The sequence below is a fragment of the Canis lupus genome, chromosome 8 (assembly GCF_011100685.1).
Source record: "Canis lupus familiaris isolate Mischka breed German Shepherd chromosome 8, alternate assembly UU_Cfam_GSD_1.0, whole genome shotgun sequence".
Classification (NCBI taxonomy): Eukaryota; Metazoa; Chordata; class Mammalia; order Carnivora; family Canidae; genus Canis; species Canis lupus.
In genome coordinates, this window is record NC_049229.1 from 63,222,383 (window position 1) to 63,241,610 (window position 19,228).

At 52.6% G+C, this 19,228-nt stretch overlaps 1 protein-coding gene across 3 annotated transcripts in view; it reads right to left on the reverse strand.

The window, feature by feature from the left end:
• The window catches only part of PRIMA1 (proline rich membrane anchor 1), a 60,037-nt gene extending 48,484 nt beyond the window's left edge, over nt 1-11,553 (reverse strand). For 2 of the 3 annotated variants that reach the window (XR_005363713.1, XM_038545600.1), the window contains exons 1-3: nt 11,381-11,514; nt 10,570-10,695; nt 3,150-3,285 (exon numbers count right to left, since the gene is read on the reverse strand). Coding sequence is in view for 2 of the 3 variants with exons in the window: in XM_038545600.1 (XP_038401528.1) it covers nt 3,150-3,285; nt 10,570-10,662 (229 nt within the window). In the remaining variant the exon portion in view is untranslated. The other variant, XM_038545601.1, reaches the window with a different exon arrangement.
• Between the last annotated feature and the right edge of the window lie 7,675 nt (nt 11,554-19,228).

The following is a 19,228-nucleotide window of genomic DNA, read 5'->3' on the forward strand; positions in this document are numbered from 1 at the left end:
GTGGATGTGGCTCTATCTCTTTCTGATATTTATTGGGTACTGCTCGTGTGCAGGGGTGAGGCTGAGCTCAAGCAGGATGGAAAGAATATACAAAATCTTTTCTCTGCCACTGGTTTAATCTGCCTCCCATGTCTGCAGGTAGGTCACAGCTGAGGGCGGCATCCTCTGTCCTATCCCTGCCAAGTGTCCACGTCCTCATCCTTGAGCTATCGCTGCTCCATCCGGCTCTTCCCTTGGAGAGCCACCTCTCCTCCTCTGACCTCCCTCCATGTGGGCCAAGGCCAAAGGGGGTCATGTGGCCCAGGCCTGACCAATCAGCTTCTTCCCTCCCGTAGGCCACCACCACCACTGATCCAAGGACAGACATGTGACCCAAGCTGGTCCAGTTAAAGTCAGCCCCAGGACTTTGGCTGAGAGATCCAGAAAGGGAAGCTCCCTTTGTGGGAAGATTACTGACAGTAAGGGTGATGGAGTCCTGGAGCCTGGAGCCCCAGGGACCACGCCAGCCTGAGAGAAGAGGCAACCCAGGAGAAACCAGAAGAGAGAGAGGCAGAGACAGAAATCTAGTATCACCATCATACGAGGTCTGCTGCTGGGAAATCCTGACACATGAGCCAAGGAACTAACATCTCTCGCCCTGGTTTTAGCACGGCTTCAGCCACTTCAAGAGGCGTTTCTGCTCCGTGTAACTGAAGAAGCCCTGCCATAGGGTCAAGCCCCAGAAGCCCTCAGCCCCAAAGCCCAACAGGAGGCTTCTGTCCCCTCACCAGAGGCACTCCCTGCCCGCTTCCCCTTCTCTGTAGCACCCAGCCTGGCGCCAAGCCCTTGTGGGTGGTCTGACACTGAGTTCCCCGCTCAACTCCAGTCTGGCAGCTCAGCCCAAGCCCATTCTCCACATTGTCAGGGAAGTTGATCTTTCTGAAGAAGACAACACAAAATCATGCCAGTTCCCCCGCTTAACGCCTCTGCGGGCTTGCAGCTATCCGTAGCAGATTCCTAAAGCGTGGGGTGCTTGTCCCTGCAGTCAAGTGAGCTGATTGCAGATGGCACATGGACTCTGCACGCTAACACACTGAGACAGAACAAGAAACTTGGGCCCCCTTGGGTTCTCTCACGAGCCTTCTGATTTCTTTATAGAGAAAAATCTCCATGTGGTCCCACGAGGGCTCTGACAACGGTCTACCACTGGCTTCTATCCCTTTTAACAAAAAGAGGGGAAGCCTTGAGCCTGGAACCCTCTACAACAAGCTTTGAGACATTGTTTGGTGTTTGCTGCATTTGTTTTTATGGTCACCTTCTACTATGCAAATGATACCCGTTCTTCACTGACAGTAGTTCTATAAAGTTTTCTTTGGAAATGAATTTGTATAAACACAAAGGTGAGTCTATTTAAAGAAAAACCAAGGCAAAGAACAGGATGTGTTTGGATATGGGTGAATCACGTTTGGCAAACTGATTCACAGGATGAAAGGTGATAGCTCGGCACACGAGGCCCCTCACAGTCCGCCCCTTGATCACTCCTTCAAACCCACCGAGGGGCTTGTGACTCCCATGATGAGTCTCACAAAGTCATACCTCCGAGCCTCCGCCCATGCCGTTCCTTCTGCCTGATGCCCTTTTCTCATACCCTTCTCATCAACCTAGAATAATCCTACTTATTTCTTCTGGGCCAGATGAATGGTACTGTTTTCTGTGGCCCAAGTACTCAAAGGTCTCGAGACCACCTGTGCTCTCTCGGGCCACTTTTTTGCCAGTTGCGGACACTAAGGCCTTCCCTTCGAGACAGAGAGATCCCAGAAGACCACAATGGTCTTTCCTCTCCACGTCTGGTGCAGAAGCTCAGTTAGCACAGGTTGTAGAAGGGACTCCCACTGGGGGGATATGGGCCCATCAGATGCAAGCACACCTGCAGACAGCACAAGCCCAGAGCCCAAACAGAGGGAAGGGGAAGATTTCTAAAGAAAGGGAGTGATCTCCAGAGGCAGGTGCCTGGGGCTGGGCCCCATGGCACAGCCTGGGGATTCCCTCAGGAGAGAGGAGGAGGTGAGCATCCCGGGCTACAGGGTCCTGCAGAGGCCAGGAGCAGAGGGCCGGGTAGGCCAAGCTTCTTGACTTTAACTTGCCTTTGGATCATCTTTGAACTTATCATGCCAATTCCTAAGCCACACTTTAAAAGAAATGGCTCCTGTGACACTGAGGGCCACACTCAGAGAAGCACAGGGCCACAGGTGTCAGCGACAAATGGAGACAGGTAAGGGCCCTACAGACAAAGTGCAGAAATGCATCTGAATGGCAAAGATCCTCCAGAACATTGCATCACTGTCTGGACCCCGAGAGCCTGAAGACACAGTCTACCAGAGAATGAGCATTGTCAGCGTTATTTAAAATATGCCCAAAATAATTCAAAGGAGAGGTGTTTAATGAGATAGATCCACGCACTACCACAGGCAGCGTACAGGCCGAACCCGGAGGGACCCATCCAAGATACAGGATCTCTTGTTCAGAGAGACCTTCTCCACTCGCAATTGTCAGCATGCGGCAACTTAACCCCTCCGAGTCAGGAGTCAGGAGGAGGCCATTTCTGGCCAAAGAAACCCTCCTTTGTTCGAATGACCAGGCAATCAAATTGCTCATAGATGAAATCAAGGCAGACCAGTGAGAGGGAGGTTTCGAGCAGAACTCGCTGCAAATGGATGTGAGGCATCTGCATGAGTTCACTCCCAGAGCCTCCAAGTTGGGTCAGGTCATTACCAACCGCCTTCCTCAGGCGTGAGTTAAAATAGAGAAGTGAAAGCATGTGCACGCGTGGGGTCTTTAAGACCAGTCCGCTGGCTGCTCCCCCTCCCCTTCCAAGCTCTGGCCTTCAGAACCATCCAGGCCGAGTCACTCATCAAATGGAGATTGACTTTTATCTGATTAACCGATGGAGAAACATCCTCCTCCATCTCGCAGGAACATTCTGTGGGAAAGGCGTTTTGCAGTCTGCAGGGAAAGTTGGGCCTTGGCTTCCCTCCTGCTCGGCCAGTGGAAAAATACAAAGGAAGCGAGGCTGTCCTCTGCTCTGCTCCCGGGTCCTTCCCGGGCCCAGAAAACACAAAGAGAACCCCGCGACAAAGCAAACCCCAGAGACGGAGCGAGCCTTTCCTTACCTGGGGCTGAGAGGAGTCTGGGAGGCGGTGGGGGTGGCGGCGGCGGGGGCAGCAAGGGAGGGGGTCGGCACTGGCAGATGTGTGGACAGCTGTCGGCCACCTTGGAGCAGGACTTCTGCGGCTCACCGTGCGTCACCTGCAGAAATGGGTGCAGGTGCGCAAGAGATGACAGTGAGGCCACTGGAGCAGAAACAGGCCCACCCACCCCGACACACCCAGCCAGGCTGCAACTGTGGGTCCTGCCCCCCAGACCCTTGAGGGAGGAAGGCAGGAGTCGGGGTGGCTCAAAGGGGAATAATGGTGTGCGAGGCTGGCCTAGCAGGTTTAGAGACCCACGTCTTATCCCCAGCTCTACCAGGGACCTGCTATGAGACGGCGGCAAGTGACTTGGCTTTTAAGAGGGAGACGGGGCAAGAGGAGTGGCTGCCCAAGGTTCCCACGCCCAGGTGGCGACAGGATGCCTATTCTGACTCCTCTGTAACCTGAATCAGCCATTCCTGCAGGCCTCATGGCTACAGCGCAAGGCCAAGCACTCCCCTCCTCTCCGCCCACAGCTCCCGAAAGCCTTCCTGGTCACAGGGCCAAGGCACCCCCAACCTGAGGGAGGAAGCTTGCCCAGCCAGGCTAAGTGAGCAAAGGTGGCCCAAGTGGTCTTGTGGGAAACACACCCGACCGCACCGTCCACATCCTCCCAATAATCCCTGGGCACTTGCCCACAGCTCCGGAGCTCACGTGGCCATGAGGCCGTGCTTGAGAGGCCCCTGGCAACATTTCCAGCCCCACCTCACCCATGCTCTTAGCTTCTTTTTTTTTTTTTTTTAAGATTTTATTTATTTATTTATTTATTTATTTATTTATTTATTTATTTATTTATTTATTCATTCATTCATTTGAGAGAGAGCGCGCACAAGTTGGGTGCAGAGGGAGAAGCAGGCTCCCTGCTGAGCGGGGAGCTTGATTCAGGACTGGATCCCAGAACCCTGAGATCATGTCCTGAGCCAAAGGCAGACACTTAGCTGACTGAGCCACAAGGAGGCCATGCTCTCAGCTTCTGTTCTGCCCTCAACGCCCTCCTTCCAGGCCCTGGACCCCGGCCACAGCACCCCTCCTTTGCATATGCTTCTCCAGTATCCCACAACATTCTCCTCACACCCTTCTCTGACTTCTTCTATTACTGGCTACAAGCTCCTCAGGGAAGGATCTCTGAGCAGCTCAGATCTCCCTTTATAGGCTCTCCTGGCACCCGTGTGTACTCTGTGGGGCAAAAATCGACATTTGGGTGATTATCTCTTTCCTACCTGTCTTCACCATTGGATCAGAAGCTCTATGGAGGAAGGCGCCCCGCCTTTTTTTTTTTTTTTTTTCTCTCACTAAGAGAATGCCTGGCATCCAATAAATATTTGGTGAATGAATGAATATTAAAACCTGGCCCAGAATCCATGCCTCTTGACTCCCAATCTGGTGTTTTTTTTCGACACCAGTCTTTAGTCCTTCACCTGTAAATAAGGATGGGGCTATGCTTGACCAGCAGTTCCCAACCCTGACCACACATGAGAATCTCCCAGGCAGCTTAAAAAATACTCATGCTTGATCCTTTCCCAAGACCAATTAAATCAGAATTTCTGCAGGTGGAGCTGGGCATGGCTATTTTGTTTCATTTTCCCAGGTTAGACTTCTGCTGTACAGCCAGTGTGAGCACTGCTGGTTTAGATGAACCACCAGCACCCCTCCCGAGGGCAGAGCGCCCTAACCCATGAGCCTAGGGTTGTGTGCCTGTCCCAGGGACCAAGCGGATTTAAAGGCATGAAGGAAAGAGTTGGTGGGCATCACCAACCTCAGTGAAGTCCCTAGTAACTTCTCTGGCTCATCTCCGGGGAGTAGAAACCCAGAATCCCAGTTTCTCCGCAACCAGCTACCTGTGGCCTGCCGGGAAGGGCATTCCATAGACTGCCTTTGGAGGTCAAGGCAGCCCTTCCTCCTCAAGTGTCCTGGGCTGGCAGAGAGGGCCCCTGGGGCTCCGATGCAAACAGGCTGGGTGATGACCACTGGGTGATGGCGGCTGGAGGTGGGCTGATTTACAGCCCTATCTTAATATCTAGGAGACCAAGAAGCTGCTGCTCACCACCTTTTAGTGTTCTTAGAGGGCCTTGGACTGTGTTTCAAACTCCAAAGGTGATCTCATCTCCCATTGGGAAGAGCAGATCCTTGGATGGTGAGCCTCTGCTAGTTAGTTACCGGGGATGCCTAACTCCCTACATGGCAGAGGCACCCCCACTGGCTTCTCACCAAGGCACCTGTCAGTTCTCCCGTGCTCATCGAGCCTCCCTCCTCTTGGTTCCGACCTTCTGAGACCTTGGGGGTTGCTCGAAGGCTCCATTCTGCCAATGCCGGCCTCTAAGTCTCTCCTCTGCTGGACTCTACCAGTATGTAAACATCGCGCAATGCCACCGCCAAAACAAGGAGTCCTCCACTCTCCGAGGGGCAATTTATGCGAGAGTTCATGAGGAGCACATCTGCTTAACCTGGCCCAACACGATGACCCATTTTTGTGAGAGGGTACAAGGGCGCAGATGTGTACAAGAGTTTAATGTGACAAAATTAGCTGCAGGGAAGCCGGGGCCAAGTTTCAAGGCTGAAGGGGGAGGCATGACAACAAAGGAGCACATGGCATTTAAACAAATCTATGGTTCCTTGGTCTCTCGGAAAATGGCCCCAGTGAAATGGGAGCAAACACAACTGCTTAGCCAATGGCCCTCACAAAAGTGTCCAGTTTGGGGTGTCTGAACTTCTCTCTGAGCGGCAGGCCCCACTTGGGGCTGTTCACCGGAGTTTGGTCCAGCGCAAGCCTGTGGCCACTGAGCCGCTCTTAACTGACAGTAGGTTACACTGACCTTTATCTACTTGCCAACTTCCCGAACCCCATGTTCCGCACTCCCATCCTTCCCATTAGATCCACCTGCCCAGGGCTGCTGCTTCACCTTGTAATCTCTGGGTGGCGCTCTGCTCACTGTTTCGTAATGTCTGTTCCCCACACTGAGCCAGGGAGCCTCTTGGGGCAGGCAGGTGGGTAGGCCTGTGTTTCCTTAGTCCTATCAGGTGCGCCTTCCTGAGCCCTGCTAGGCGTCAGCCATGGGAACGGGGTTCTGGTTTCCTGGCAAGGATAACTGAGAGAGGCAAGTGGTATCATGGAGGCTTACAGGGGGACAGGGGGAGGCCAGGCCCTGAGAGGCTAAGTCATGTACCAAGATTTCACAGGGCCCTGCATTCAGTTGGTACATAATGAAAAGCTGTGTTGGGGGATGGTCTGCCCATCAGTGGAGAAACACAGGATCTATTCTGCTCCCCAACTCTGGGTCCACTTGGGGGTTCTGTGGAGGGTAGTGTTGTATTTAGACCAGTAGTGGGGAGACCTCAGCATTGAAAGCTTGTCTCAACACCTGGCTTGCTTGGTTTGCATCTTGGGGAGTCCCACAAGGAGAAGGAACTTTCCCTGAAGCCACCAGCTCTTGGCTGGACGTGGCTAAGCAGGAGCAGAGGCTCAGAGAGGTCGATGACTTGCCGAAGGCCCACAGAACCAAAGGTGGCATCATTACTTCCCGCGACCGCTTTTGTTCTAGTCCTGCTGTCCCCTGCCTTCCTGTCCCTGCTCTGTAGCATCTCCCTGGCACCAGGATCTTGTCAATGCTGCAATCATGGAGAGGGGGCTGAGGCACAGGTAAGTCTCGCAGTCACCCTGCTGCTCCATGGCCATCAGTTCCCACTCACTCCTGGCCAGTCCACCCAACTTTCTGGTTCAGGGGATGTTACCTCCCTGCATCCATCATCAATTTCTCCCCATTCCCACCACCACCATCCTAAACCAGGATGCCATCCTTTCTCCCACTGGGCAGCAGCAGCCTCTCACACAGAACCACGAGATAAAATATAGGACATCTTGTTAAATTTTAGACTGAACAACAATTTTTAGTGTAAGTATATCCCAAATATTGGATGGGCTATACTTACACTAAAGCATGAGCTGTTTATTTGAAAGTCAATTTTAACTGCCCTGTATTTTTACCTGCTAGATCTGGCAACCTTCCCCTCCCTAGCGTCTTTGCCCCTTGCCTCACTCCCACCTCCCCCAATCCGTCTTTTCCCTGGGCCTAGACCGAGATTTCGAAAATGCCAGCCTGAGTCTGAGTCATTTCTTGCTTAAAACCTTCCATGGCTCCCATAGGCCTCAGGATCAAGTCCAGGATGTAAGGCACAATGTTAGTGGTTTATAACAGTGGCCTTATCTGGGACTTTCCGCCTCCGTGGTTCTTCCAATGCCCCATTCGCTCCTGTGGACACTTCATTTATGCTGACCATACTCCTGTCTTGTCCTTGTCTATGCTTCAGCCAAAGCACTACATCTGTGAGGCTTCTCGGACTCTTCCACAAGATCTCTCCCCAAGCCATCTGCTCCTGTTGAGTTCTCTTACCTATAATTACTTAATTATCTCTCCAGCATCAGACTGTCGGTGCCATGAGGGCAGGGACCACTAGGTCCTCTGCACTTAACACAGGGCCTGGCAAACAGCAGGTGACCAATAAACGCCACTGACAAGATAACCCAAGCTGTAGTGACTGATCATAGGAGGAGTTCAGCATTGCTGGTGGCTCCTCTTCAGCACAGAGACCTATAGGCCGGGGTCAGAGCCTGTCTCCCTAGAGGAAGTCCACAAAGATGACGGCTCCTGGTATCTTTTATGGAGACAGGCCAGCACCACAGTAACTTGATGAGACACACTCCTGTCACACCTAATAAATTTGCCAGCCTGTCATCCTCTTTGCTTGCAAAAAAAAGGAATCATCTGGAAGTGAACTTACAAGAACCCCAAATCACAAAAGCTTAGAATCTCAATTCTAGACATATTAAAGAAGAAAAGGGAAAGGCTAAGGAATGCCCCCACCAACCTTGCGGCAATTTAAATGTCATCTGACTTTAATGATTACGTTTCTTATCCTCTGGGCAGCAGCCAGGGGCTTCAGGCTGATTCCAAGGTGGGAACCTGGTGCTTTGCTGGGAGGGGTGGGGGTGGGGGGGCGGGGGGGGGGGGACCTGACCACAGGTCTCTTGCTTCACCAATTATCCTATTAATTACAGCTCTTTGCAAATGTTGGTCTCACTCTTGCAAATGTTTACAACTTGGGGGAGTCTTCTGGCAAAATGCTTATGAAAGCACAGAGAGCTCCGAGTTCTTTCTCTATATTCAAGAAATTCCTAGGATGTGACAGATTTCAGTCTCTCCGCTTAGAGGGAAATACATGGCTTCATGCACTTGTAGCTTTCTCTACTCACGTTGGTTCCACTGGATTCAGCTCTTTTGCTTAAAAACCAGACCCATCCATTCGAGAGCCCCTCTGCCCTTGGCTTTCTCAGTGTCTTATCATTTGTAGATTAATTTTTCCAGAGCCTCCTGCCAACATTTTGCCCATTTTACTTGTCTGGAGGACTCCTTTTCTAATTGATTTTCACGAAAATTGATTTGTATTGAGTAACAGCATCTGAAACACACACACACACACACACACACACACACACACACTTGGGTAAGCACTGCCTGGCTGAAGGATATTGTTAAAAAACTGAGCTGCTTTCATGACATTATTTCTTTTGGTGGCGACGGTGGGGAGGTAGCGGGTCAGCTGTTTGAATCCTGCTAGTCCATACCACAGAATTTCAGCCTTGGAGGCTGACAACAGCATCACGCTGCTCCCTAAGAGTGTTAGGGAAAACTGTAAACAGATGAATATAAAAATGAAGTGAACTTGTGCTCGCTTCAGCAGCACATATACGAAAAATGAAGTGAACTTAACATTTGAGGCTCAACAAAAACTTGCACAAGGGAAGCTGGTCCCAAGCCGCCCAAGTGTTTAGAAGTGACAAAATCTGGAATCCTGAGGAGGCACAGCTGAGTTTAATAACTGCCGTTTCACACATTAAACAAAGCTGTCAATTACGGAAGGAAAACAATCGTGAGGGAGACAGAGGCAAGCCAGGGATGAGAGCTGAGGATGAAGCCGGGCGCTGGGGCTGGGAGTGGGGACTCCTGGCTGACCCACCCACTCAACCGACATCCTGCTTCCAGCATGAGAGCTCCCGGTGCTCCCGGATGGTCACCCCAGTCACCATCGGAACATCAGAGCAGGGCGCAGGACGGACAGCTGGTTCCCAGCGGGGCCCCATCGTCTGGGGCAGCTCAAGGACTCAGCAGACCGGCAAGTGGTCTCATCCTACCCCCCCTTCTTTGGTGTATCACTCCCTACTCAGGGCAACCATGCGAAAGATCCCCAACGCCCACCCCCTTGGCAAATGCCACCAGAAGAACGCAAAGCCGCAAAACCCCCAGAGTTGGGGATTTCAATGCTCAAACAGTAAAAATGTCCTCCAGTGCCTGCGGAACCGCTGAAAATTCAAAAATGTCCAACAGACTGTGTAGTGATCAAGAGAGTACCTGGCCACCCAGATGGAAGAGCAGCGTGACAATTACTCCATAGATAATGGCAGCCACAGCCACCACTAGTATTCATAATGGTCCAGGCGCTACACTAAGCAATCTTTACTCCCTTGGGGGGCTTAACGACAGCACTGTGAGGACCGAGAAACCAGGGCCCAGAGAGGCATTGCCTGAAGCCCTGAGCCGGTGAGGGGTAGAGCTGGGGCTCAAGATGCAAAGCTGACACCAAAGTTCACTTCACCACTCCATGGCACCACTGATCATGGACATTCTAGGAGGTGCCAGGGGCCATGCTGTCTGACCCTCTCTCTGACCCTAACAGAAGTAACCCCAATTGGCGGCCCCCTGGCCTGTGCCCCGGGGTCTCCCGGGCTCCAGCCCCAGGCAGTCCTTACAGATGGACGATTTCTTCCTACCTCCCCACGAGTGGCCACCATGCACCATCTGTCCACGTCCCCAACTCCACTGCCTGCAGGAAGCACAGCCCTAGGTATGGTAAGTCCAGTTTGAGAACGCCAAGTGGAAGTTTACTAGTGATGCTGGTGGCAAATAAAGAATGTTATCCTTCTTGGGATCATTTTCTTTTTAAGTTTGTAAAAGCTCTAAGGTTTCTTTCCCCCCATTTCTGCAACAGAATGTTATTACCAAGACGGCACTGTTCCAAGGCCCTGTCCTGTAGGCCGTAGCAGGCCAGGGCTGAGCTTTACCTTGGACTTTTCCCGCATCTTTTCAGGGCCCAGTATTGGGGGAGGGGGTGCCTAGGGATAGTGGGAGGGCATGCACCTTTTCTTTGGTAAACTCTCCCCAGGAGCAATCAGAGGGGCGGCTGCAGGAAGCCAGGGTCGTGGGAGTGAAGGGCACCCCTCCCCCAGGTCCTGCCCAGGAGGAGATCCTCCAGCCGTGAAGTCAGCCCACACCGCCCCGCCGCCGCTCACCTGCACGAAGCCCCAGAGCGGGTGGAGCGCGCAGTGCAGCAGCAGTGAAGGCCAGCAGCAGCCACGGCGCAGCACCAAGTCCCGGAGAAGCATCTCGGCCCGTGGCACCAGCGCTCCCGGGGCGAACTGTCAGGGGAGCAAAGCCCGGGTGAGGCGGGCGCCGCGCGGGCACCATCGCCGGCGCGAGCACCCGCACACGCAGCAGTCGGAGGTGGGCCGGCACGCCCCGCACCCTGGGGCACCCTCGTAAATCCAGCTGCCCCTTCAATCCAGCTTGCACACTGGCTGACCCTTCGGGCACATTCACAGAAGCCATGCATCCCAGAACACTCAACCCTGGTGCACACCCCCCAGAACCTTATGTGTATACCTCGGCCCCGTGCACACCCCCAGAATCCTGCGTGCACATTTTGGTTCCGTGCACACCTCCAGAAACAGCCAGGCACTCTTCACCGAGCCCGGTGCATTTCTCCCAGAAACCTCCCCAGTCATGCACAACTCACTCCTACGGTGAGCACACTTCAAACCCGGGGCGGGCACCTCTCACCCTGCCTGCACACCCACAGGAACGGCCGTGCACACCCCCCGGCTCCCGCACGCACGCTCGCGGACCCTGCATGCACGGCCCCGGGAAACCACACGCTGCGTGCACCCTCTCTGCCCCGCCGGCCCTCACTGCGCACACTGCAACATGGGCACCTCCGTGCGCACCCCGGTTGCCCTCGCGCGCTCTCCCCGGCCTCCCGCTCCGGGGCGCGAGCCTCCCCCCGGTCTCCGTCCCCGCCCGCGCCGCTCCAGGGCCTCACGCCACCTTGCCTGGCGGCGGCCCCGCCGCTCCTCGGCGCGGGGAAGGGAGGTCCACGCTCCCCCCGCGGCGGACTGCTCCCGAGCCGCCGGACGGCCCCCATTTAAAGCCAGCCGCCTCCCCGGTCCCCCGCCCTCTAGGCGGGGCCTCGGTCCTCACCCTGGCGGCTGCGCGGGCGCCCGGGGGCTTCACACGCCGGGAGGAGCGCCGGGAGGAGCGCCGGGCACCGGAGCAAAAGTTTGCGCGCGGCTGGGGCCTCGCGGGCTGCCCAGCGGGGGCCGGGAGCTGTGCGCCCGCACGGGGCGCGGGGCGCGGGGCGCAGGGCGCGGCGGCTCGCGGAGGCTCCCGGCCGCGCCCGGGGCCCGGGCGGGGGGGCGGCCGAGCCGGGGGGGGGGCCGGGGGGCGGGGAAAGTCTCCTCCGAGCCGCCCGGAGCCGGCGGCGCGAGCCTCCCCGGGTCCCCGCCCTTCCCGGTGGCGCCGCGCGGCTGCCCGGGGCGCGGGGGTGCCCGAGCTCCCCTCTCCGGCCGCGCTGGCCCGCGAGAGGCGCTGCCCCGGGGCGCCCGCTGGGGCAGCAGGGCTGCGGGCGGAGGCGAAATAAATAATGCACGAAAAAGGAAAACAGACGTGAGCCCCGCCGGAGCCTCGCCCGCCTCCCGCCCCGGGCTGCGCTCCCGCCCGCGCTCCCCGCCGCCGCCGCCAGCGCCGCTGCAGTGATTCCTCGTCTCCATCTAGCGAGGCTATTGTGTACTGGGCGCTTAATAATTTATTTATTCACCCGCGAGGAAGAAGACTCCCGGCTCCCGGGGGACTTGCTCCGGGCCTGCCCTGCCCCCAGGTTCTCCGCGGCGGCGGGAAGGGGGCCGGGACCGACTCGAGGAGACCCCTTTCTGCGCTCGGGGCGCGCGGACTGCCTCCCCTCCCCCGCCCATGCGGACCGGCAGGCTCCCCTGGGTGCCGGGGCGGGAAGGTGCGAGGCGCCCCACCCGGGGCGAGGGCCCTTGCCGTCCCTCCTGACTCCCAGCACGGGGACCTCTCCGACCACTCGCTGCGTCTTGGAGGGAGTTGCCCGTGGCCCCGGGGAGGACCTCTCCCTCTCCCCTCTCCGACTCCTCTGTTGGACGCAAGATTATCAACAAGTCGTCGAGAAGTGGCCTGTCACGTTTCTTTGAAACCCGCTGCCCCCGGCCTCCCAGCCCGCAGCGCAGGTGCGCGCAGCTGCCCTGGATGGAAGCGCTTGGGAAGCGCTTGGACTGGTGGACTGGCCTTCCAGAAGGCCCCCAAGGCATGGGCAATCCTATTTTTAGGTTGAGCGAGGGAGGGAACCAGGAGCTCCTGGGACCAGGAGTGGAGAGTCAGACACCGTAGCTAATTTCCTAAAGAAACATTTATTTAGTCCTGTTCTCAGTGTCTGTGGGCACCCAGGTCACCCCACATAAACGCACACTCTAAGTATGAATTACCCTGCAGACCAGTTTGCAGACCGGTTTCCTAGGGACCTCTCTCCTGCAGAGTGCTGCCCCAAGACTGTTGTTCTCCATGTCAACTCTTGGGCAGAGACGTGGAGATAGGGGCACCGGGGTGGCTCAGTGGTTGAGTGTCTGCCTTTGGCTCAGGTGGTGATCCCCGGGTCCTGGGATTGAGTCCAGAATCAGGCTCCCCAGGAAGGAGACTGCTTCTCCCTCTATGTCTCTGCCTCTGTGTGTCTCTTGTAAATAAATAGATAGATAAATAAATAAATAAATAAATAAATAAATAAATAAAATCTTTTTAAAAAAGAGATGTGGTGATACTTGTTCATTCATTCATTCATTCATTCATTCCATGCATAGTATCTGTGAGCACCTACTAAGGGCCAGACAGAGCATTTGAGGCTGGGTATACAACAGAGGACAAGTGAGATGTTGGTGCTGCCTGCAGGGGCCAGCATGGAGGGAGGACGCATGGGAAGAAAATGCTGGAGATGGGACTCCCCGGGGGAATTTTTTTTACCACTAGCTTGAAGCAGTTGAATGAGTCACAAAATTGAGCCACTGTTTTGTCAGCTGAGGTCAAAATAACACTGATTATTGTAATGCCTTTCTACTTAAGCAAGTCAGGGTATTTTGTTCAGTTCACGATATCAATCTTTCCATGTGGCGACACCTGTCATGTTTCTATATGGAGCTCTTTACCACTTAAAAAATGTCCTCGGGATTCCTGGGTAGCTCGGTGGTTAAGCACCCGACTCTTGATTTCAGTTCAGGTCGTATCAGGGTGGTGAGAACAAGGTCTGAGTTGGGCTCCCCACTCCATGGGGAGTCTGCTTGAGATCCTTTCTCTCCCTCTGCCCCTCCCCATTCTCTTTTTCTCTTAAAAATTTTTTTTTTCTTAAAGATTTTACTTATTTATTTATGAGAGACACACAGAGAGAGATAGGGACATAGGCAGAGGGAGAAACAGGCTCCCTGTGGGGAGACTCGATCCCAGGACCCCAGAATCACAACCTGAGCCCAAGGCAGATGCTCAACCATTGAGCCATCCAGGTGCCCTCCAAAAGATCTTTTTTTTTTTTTTAAAAAGATCTTTTTTAAAAATGTTCTTTATATCACATTTTAACGCAATTCTCACAACTCTGTGAGCCAAAAGTAATTGCTCCACTTGACAGGTTGGGAGACCTGAGGAACTTGCCCAGGATCACACAGCTGCTCACCTGGGATTCAGAGGTACTGACCCCCAGACAGCAGTTCACGTCTTTGGGAGGACCTACGCAGATTTTATATGTTGAAAAGCCTGCATTAAACATTCTGGCCTTCAGTACTCCTGTACTGGATCCAATCTGTGTACCTCTGGAGTGTCACCTGGTCCCATAGCCTCCTGGCCCTCCTAACAAAGTGGAATGTCACAGCATTATGGTGAAGACTAGGCTCTGTCATGGGCCCCCTCAAGCCCTGGCAGGACGGTGGGAGGCTGTGGCTCCTCCCACCCTTTCTGGACTCAGATGGCCACCCACACCACAGGACCTGGGATCTGCTTACAGGGGGCCAGGTAACTCTACTCAGATATGCAGGGGAGTTAAACCTCGGAGTAAATTTTGACCAATGAAAGACGAGAGGACATACCTGGTATCTGGATCATAGTGGTCCCATCTGGCCTTATGGGCTATAGGCATGACAAAGCAACTGGCAGTGTTTCCTTCTGAAGACATGGCCTCCTCAAAAGTGCACAACCTTGTGTTTCCTTCCCACCTGGCCTGCTTCCCTCCCCTTTCCCCCTTATTTTTGTCACCCTCAATAAAATGTCAATGGGCAAGCATTATTGCTTCATGCTCTGTGTCCCCATGAACTACAGACAAGTGATACCACAAGTGGCTCCAAGAAGCAGATTTTCAGGATGGGATGTGGGAGCTGGGTTTCCTGTCTCTCTAAAAGCAATAGGGGCCCCATTACTCATGAAAACCAGGGTCATACATGGCATATAGGAATATTACGATTTCTAAAGCTTCCCCCATGGCTACTTGGAATGAGAGGCAAGTAGAAGGCAAGACTTTGGGAGGTCATGTGGCTGCCACACATGATCAGTGTGAGGGAGATGATCATCATAAGGATTGTGGGGTTTGATGGCTTCTGACAGTACTGGAGGTTTTCTGGAGAGACAAGGACAGGTTCATGGAAACCATTGGCCAACTGAAGGCATGCTTGTGAACTCTTTAAGGTCACTTTTAGCTCTTGACAGCCACAAAACAGACTGTGCTGAAAATCAGGCTGGATCTGGTTGTATGGTGGCAGAGCTGAAAAGCAAAACTCAGCTTGCAGCCACACAGGACATGTCCTATGTCCACGTCAGGACTCTGATAGGGAAAAAGTTGGATCCTGTGATCTGGAATAGAGACATTTGGGTGACAAGCCCTGAAAATCTTGGACCTACAAAAGTCCCTAAATCTGTTGGCTGGTAGAAGAACCTCTTTCCTTCTTTGTCAGAATAAAGCAGCTCCTCTTGGCCTAGAGAGCAAGCAATGACCTAATTTGTAGCAGGGGCCTTGCAACATGGTGCTTGTTCTCATGACAATAGCCTATGGGAAATAAGGTGAGATGCCAGAACTTCTTTGGCACACAATTAAAAAAGGAACAGAAGGCACAGAGAGCTGGGAATATTAGAATCATCAGACCCAAGAGCCTACCAGTTGGCTATGTTTCCTGGGATGGCCCTGAGGGCATTCCCTTTATTGTGCCAGAAAGAAAAGCCCTGGTGGGAGTAGGGGAAGCACCAACATCTTTGAGAAGCTCAGTGGTGGCAATCCTCTGAAGGCCGTGTCTGGGACAAGGTGGCGACATAGATTCACTAGTACCAAAAGCTAGCTGGTCTACTTTGTCACAAGAGGCAAAGGGGATACAATTACCCAGTGGAAAGCAAAGCTGGAGTGGCAATTAGGGTGTCTTGAGCCAGAGGTGTCTATGTCAATGGCTAGTAGGTCATGGTGTCGCTAGGGATGAGATCGATAGAGAGCTGACAAGGTTATTGCTCGATGTGTATGAATTTTCTTTAAAATAATCAAAAGCGTTAGAGCAAAAAGATGACATCAGCTACTGCAGTGGAAAATTATTTGAGTTTTGCTCACGAGGCAGAGCCCATTGATTGAAAGGGAGGCTGGGTTCCTCTGAAGGGCATGCAATGCCAATGAGTCCTAAGATCAGTCACCACCAGTGGTGATTTGACTTGTGAAAGGTATGGTACATGGAGGACCAGGCTCCAACAGGTCCAGAAGGAACTGGTAAATTATCTAAACAGGTGCCCTAGATCCTCCTCTCACCCACTTCTATTTAAGTTCTTCTTCCATAATTTGTATCTAGAATCTCAAAGGGGGCTTTCATATGCCAGTCTGCTAGAGGAAGAAAAGGACCAGTTTCTCATCTACACACAGGTCAACACACTCGGTTGGTGCTCATTGGAAATAGCACTGTTGCATTACATCCCCTTTCCAGGGTGGAAGGAGAGGGGGCCGGAAGTTCAGATATACATCTGGATCCTACACTGGGGTAAGTGTTTAGGATTAAGGAAAGAATGAGAGAAATCCAAGGGCATAGAGCGCAGGTAAACAATAAAGGCATAAACGCATGGGAGTAGACACAAGGGGTATGGATGTGTCTGCCCTATATTAATACTCACCAGAGAGTATTATTACCAAGGAGGCTCTCGGCAATTAGTTGGACAGGATGACACATGCTGTGGAGGTCAACCAGCCTCTCTCTCTGGCCAGCCTAGTGTTTCCCAAATGACGACATGGTCTGCTGAAGGTTCAGCCATGGTATCACCTTGGAGACAGTGGCTTGCTGGGTTGGGGCATTATTCTCCTGGATGAAATGTGAGTCTGTAGACGTGCCTCCAATACCTAGAACATAGAAATTTGGGAGCTGGAGTAAGATTGGCCCCTCTGAGCCCAACTACCACTCTGTGCTTCTATTCCTGCACTGAACACAGTAAGGGTTCCACTAGACCAGAAGCTGTAACTACTACAAAGCACCTTGGGCTCCTCGCACCTGTAGGCAGCAGTCAGAGAGGGGTTGCTGTACTGGTAGGCTGGTTGTCTTTGATTGTCATGAGGATCTAAGCTTGTGGTTACATGGTGGGCACAAGGGCAGAGTTTGACCAGTGCTATGGACTGATTCCAAATTCATATCTTGAAGCCCCATCCTCCATATGACTATATTTGGAGATACGGCTTTTGGGAGAAAATTAAGTTTAAATGAGAACATAAGGATGGGGCCCGAATCCAATAGGATTCATGTCCTTATAAGAAGAGGAAATCAGAGGGTGCAAACGCTCTCTCTTTCTCTCTCTTGCCCTGTTCAGAGGAAAGGCCATGTGAGGATAAGGCAGCTGTCTACAAGTGAGGAAGAGAGCTCTTGCCAGAAACCAACTCTGCTGGACCTGTATCTTGGGACTTCCGGCCTTCAGAACTGTGAGAAAATTAATTTCTGTTCTTTAAGCTACCCAGACTCTGATCTTTTGTTTCGGCAGCCCAAGCTGGTACTTACTGAGGTTTCTCTACTCAGAGATGACCATCAGGGAAGAACACCAGACCAGCTGAAGAGTTGTCCATAGACATCTGAAATGGGAAGTGTGGATGGGGGGAGATGATGAATGTCAATTATGGCCCTAAGACCAGCTCCAGCAGTGGGACTATAGCTTGGTTTGCTAATCCTTTGTGTCTTTAAGGACATTACAATTAACCACTTCAAAACTTGAACTTGTACCTTCACTCTCAGACTGATGGCATTTTGTTCTCAGGTTAGATCCAAGTATCATAGGAATATATGAGCAACTCCGAATAACACGAGGAGCAGACTGTATCGGATCCTGTTTATATAGTATTTGCTTGGCTCCACCTGTCTCATCATGCTGCTCAGTGGAGAAGGTGGCCATTGCTACCAATGGCCCATGTCCTAACACCCTCTATGTCAGCCTCCATCAAGGTAGAGCTGAGCTGCAGTATGGCCTCCACCATGCTCACCTGGCCGGGGGGGGGGGGGGGGGGGCAGCAGCGGTGGAGGCCAAGCCCAGCCTGACCAGACTCATGGAGGTTTCACTCCTACCTCCAGTCCTATACTCAGATGAAGCTCCACACAGTGAGGAGTGGGACCTGATGCCCCCAGCAGCCGTCAGGAGACACCCAGGCACACGACCTACACATGTGGTAGAGTTAACTTCCTGTGGTATGACTTTGATCAATGAGAGACAAGGGTCTGGAAAAACCTGGTAGATAATCTACCTCCCTTTCCCCGTCCCTGGTTCCATATGGCCCACTCAAATTTATCTTGTATGACTGAGCAGTTGGCTGTATTCCCTGGCAAAGCTGTGGCCGGCTGAGTGAACACAGCTCATTCGATCTCCTTTCCTTCCCTCCCTGCCTGCCTGCCTGCCTGCTTCACTGTTTCTGACTTGGGGTGACACCCCCCCCAAATGTATTATTATATACTCTTTGCTTCAATCCCTTCTTTTTGGGGTACCTAGGCCTAGGTCTCTGGAAGTTGTGGCCGCATGTATCAAATGAAGCAGCATGCCGTAGCAATCAGGATATTTTCTACCTGGAACATCTATAGAAATGCAGGGAATTAGAAAGGGTGGTTCCTTAAACAAGCAAATGAGTTTCCTCAGGTCACTGTTCTCCTACAAATATAGGCACATTCTAGGTGGGAAGGGCCTGGTGGCAGCCAACGGCACCAGCTCTGGAGTCAGACTGCCTGATTCTCTGTAGCCGTCTGATCTTTGAAGGATTCCCTAACTTTTATTTGTCTATTATTATTATTACTATTTTTTAAAAGTAGATTCCATACCCAGCATGGAACCCAATGTGGAGATGAACTCACAACCCTGAGATCAAGACCTAAGCTGAATCCAAGAGCTAGACCCACTTAACCCACTGAGCCACCCAGATGCCCCTTAGAGTATTTCCTAACTCTTAAAGCTCACTCTTTTCCCTTGTCTTTTAGGAATTATAATATCATTCAGATATACAGTTGACCCTTGAGCACCAGGAGGGTTAAGGGTGCCAACCCCTATGCAGCCAAAAATCCCCAAAACTTAACTTCTAATAACCCACTGTGGACCAGAAGCCTTACCAATAACATAAACTGTCAATTAGCATATACTTCATGTGTTATATGCTCTATGCATTATATTCTTACAATGACGTAAGCTAGAGCAAAGCTAGTACTAGTACTGTATTTATTGAAAAAAATCCTGTGTGTAGGTGGGTCCATGCAGTTCAAACCATGTTGTCCAAGGGTCAACTCTAATTAGCTTGCAGGGCTCTTGGAAGAATTAACTGAGATAATTCATAGAAACACTGAGCCTGGCACATAGTAACTGCTCAGAAAA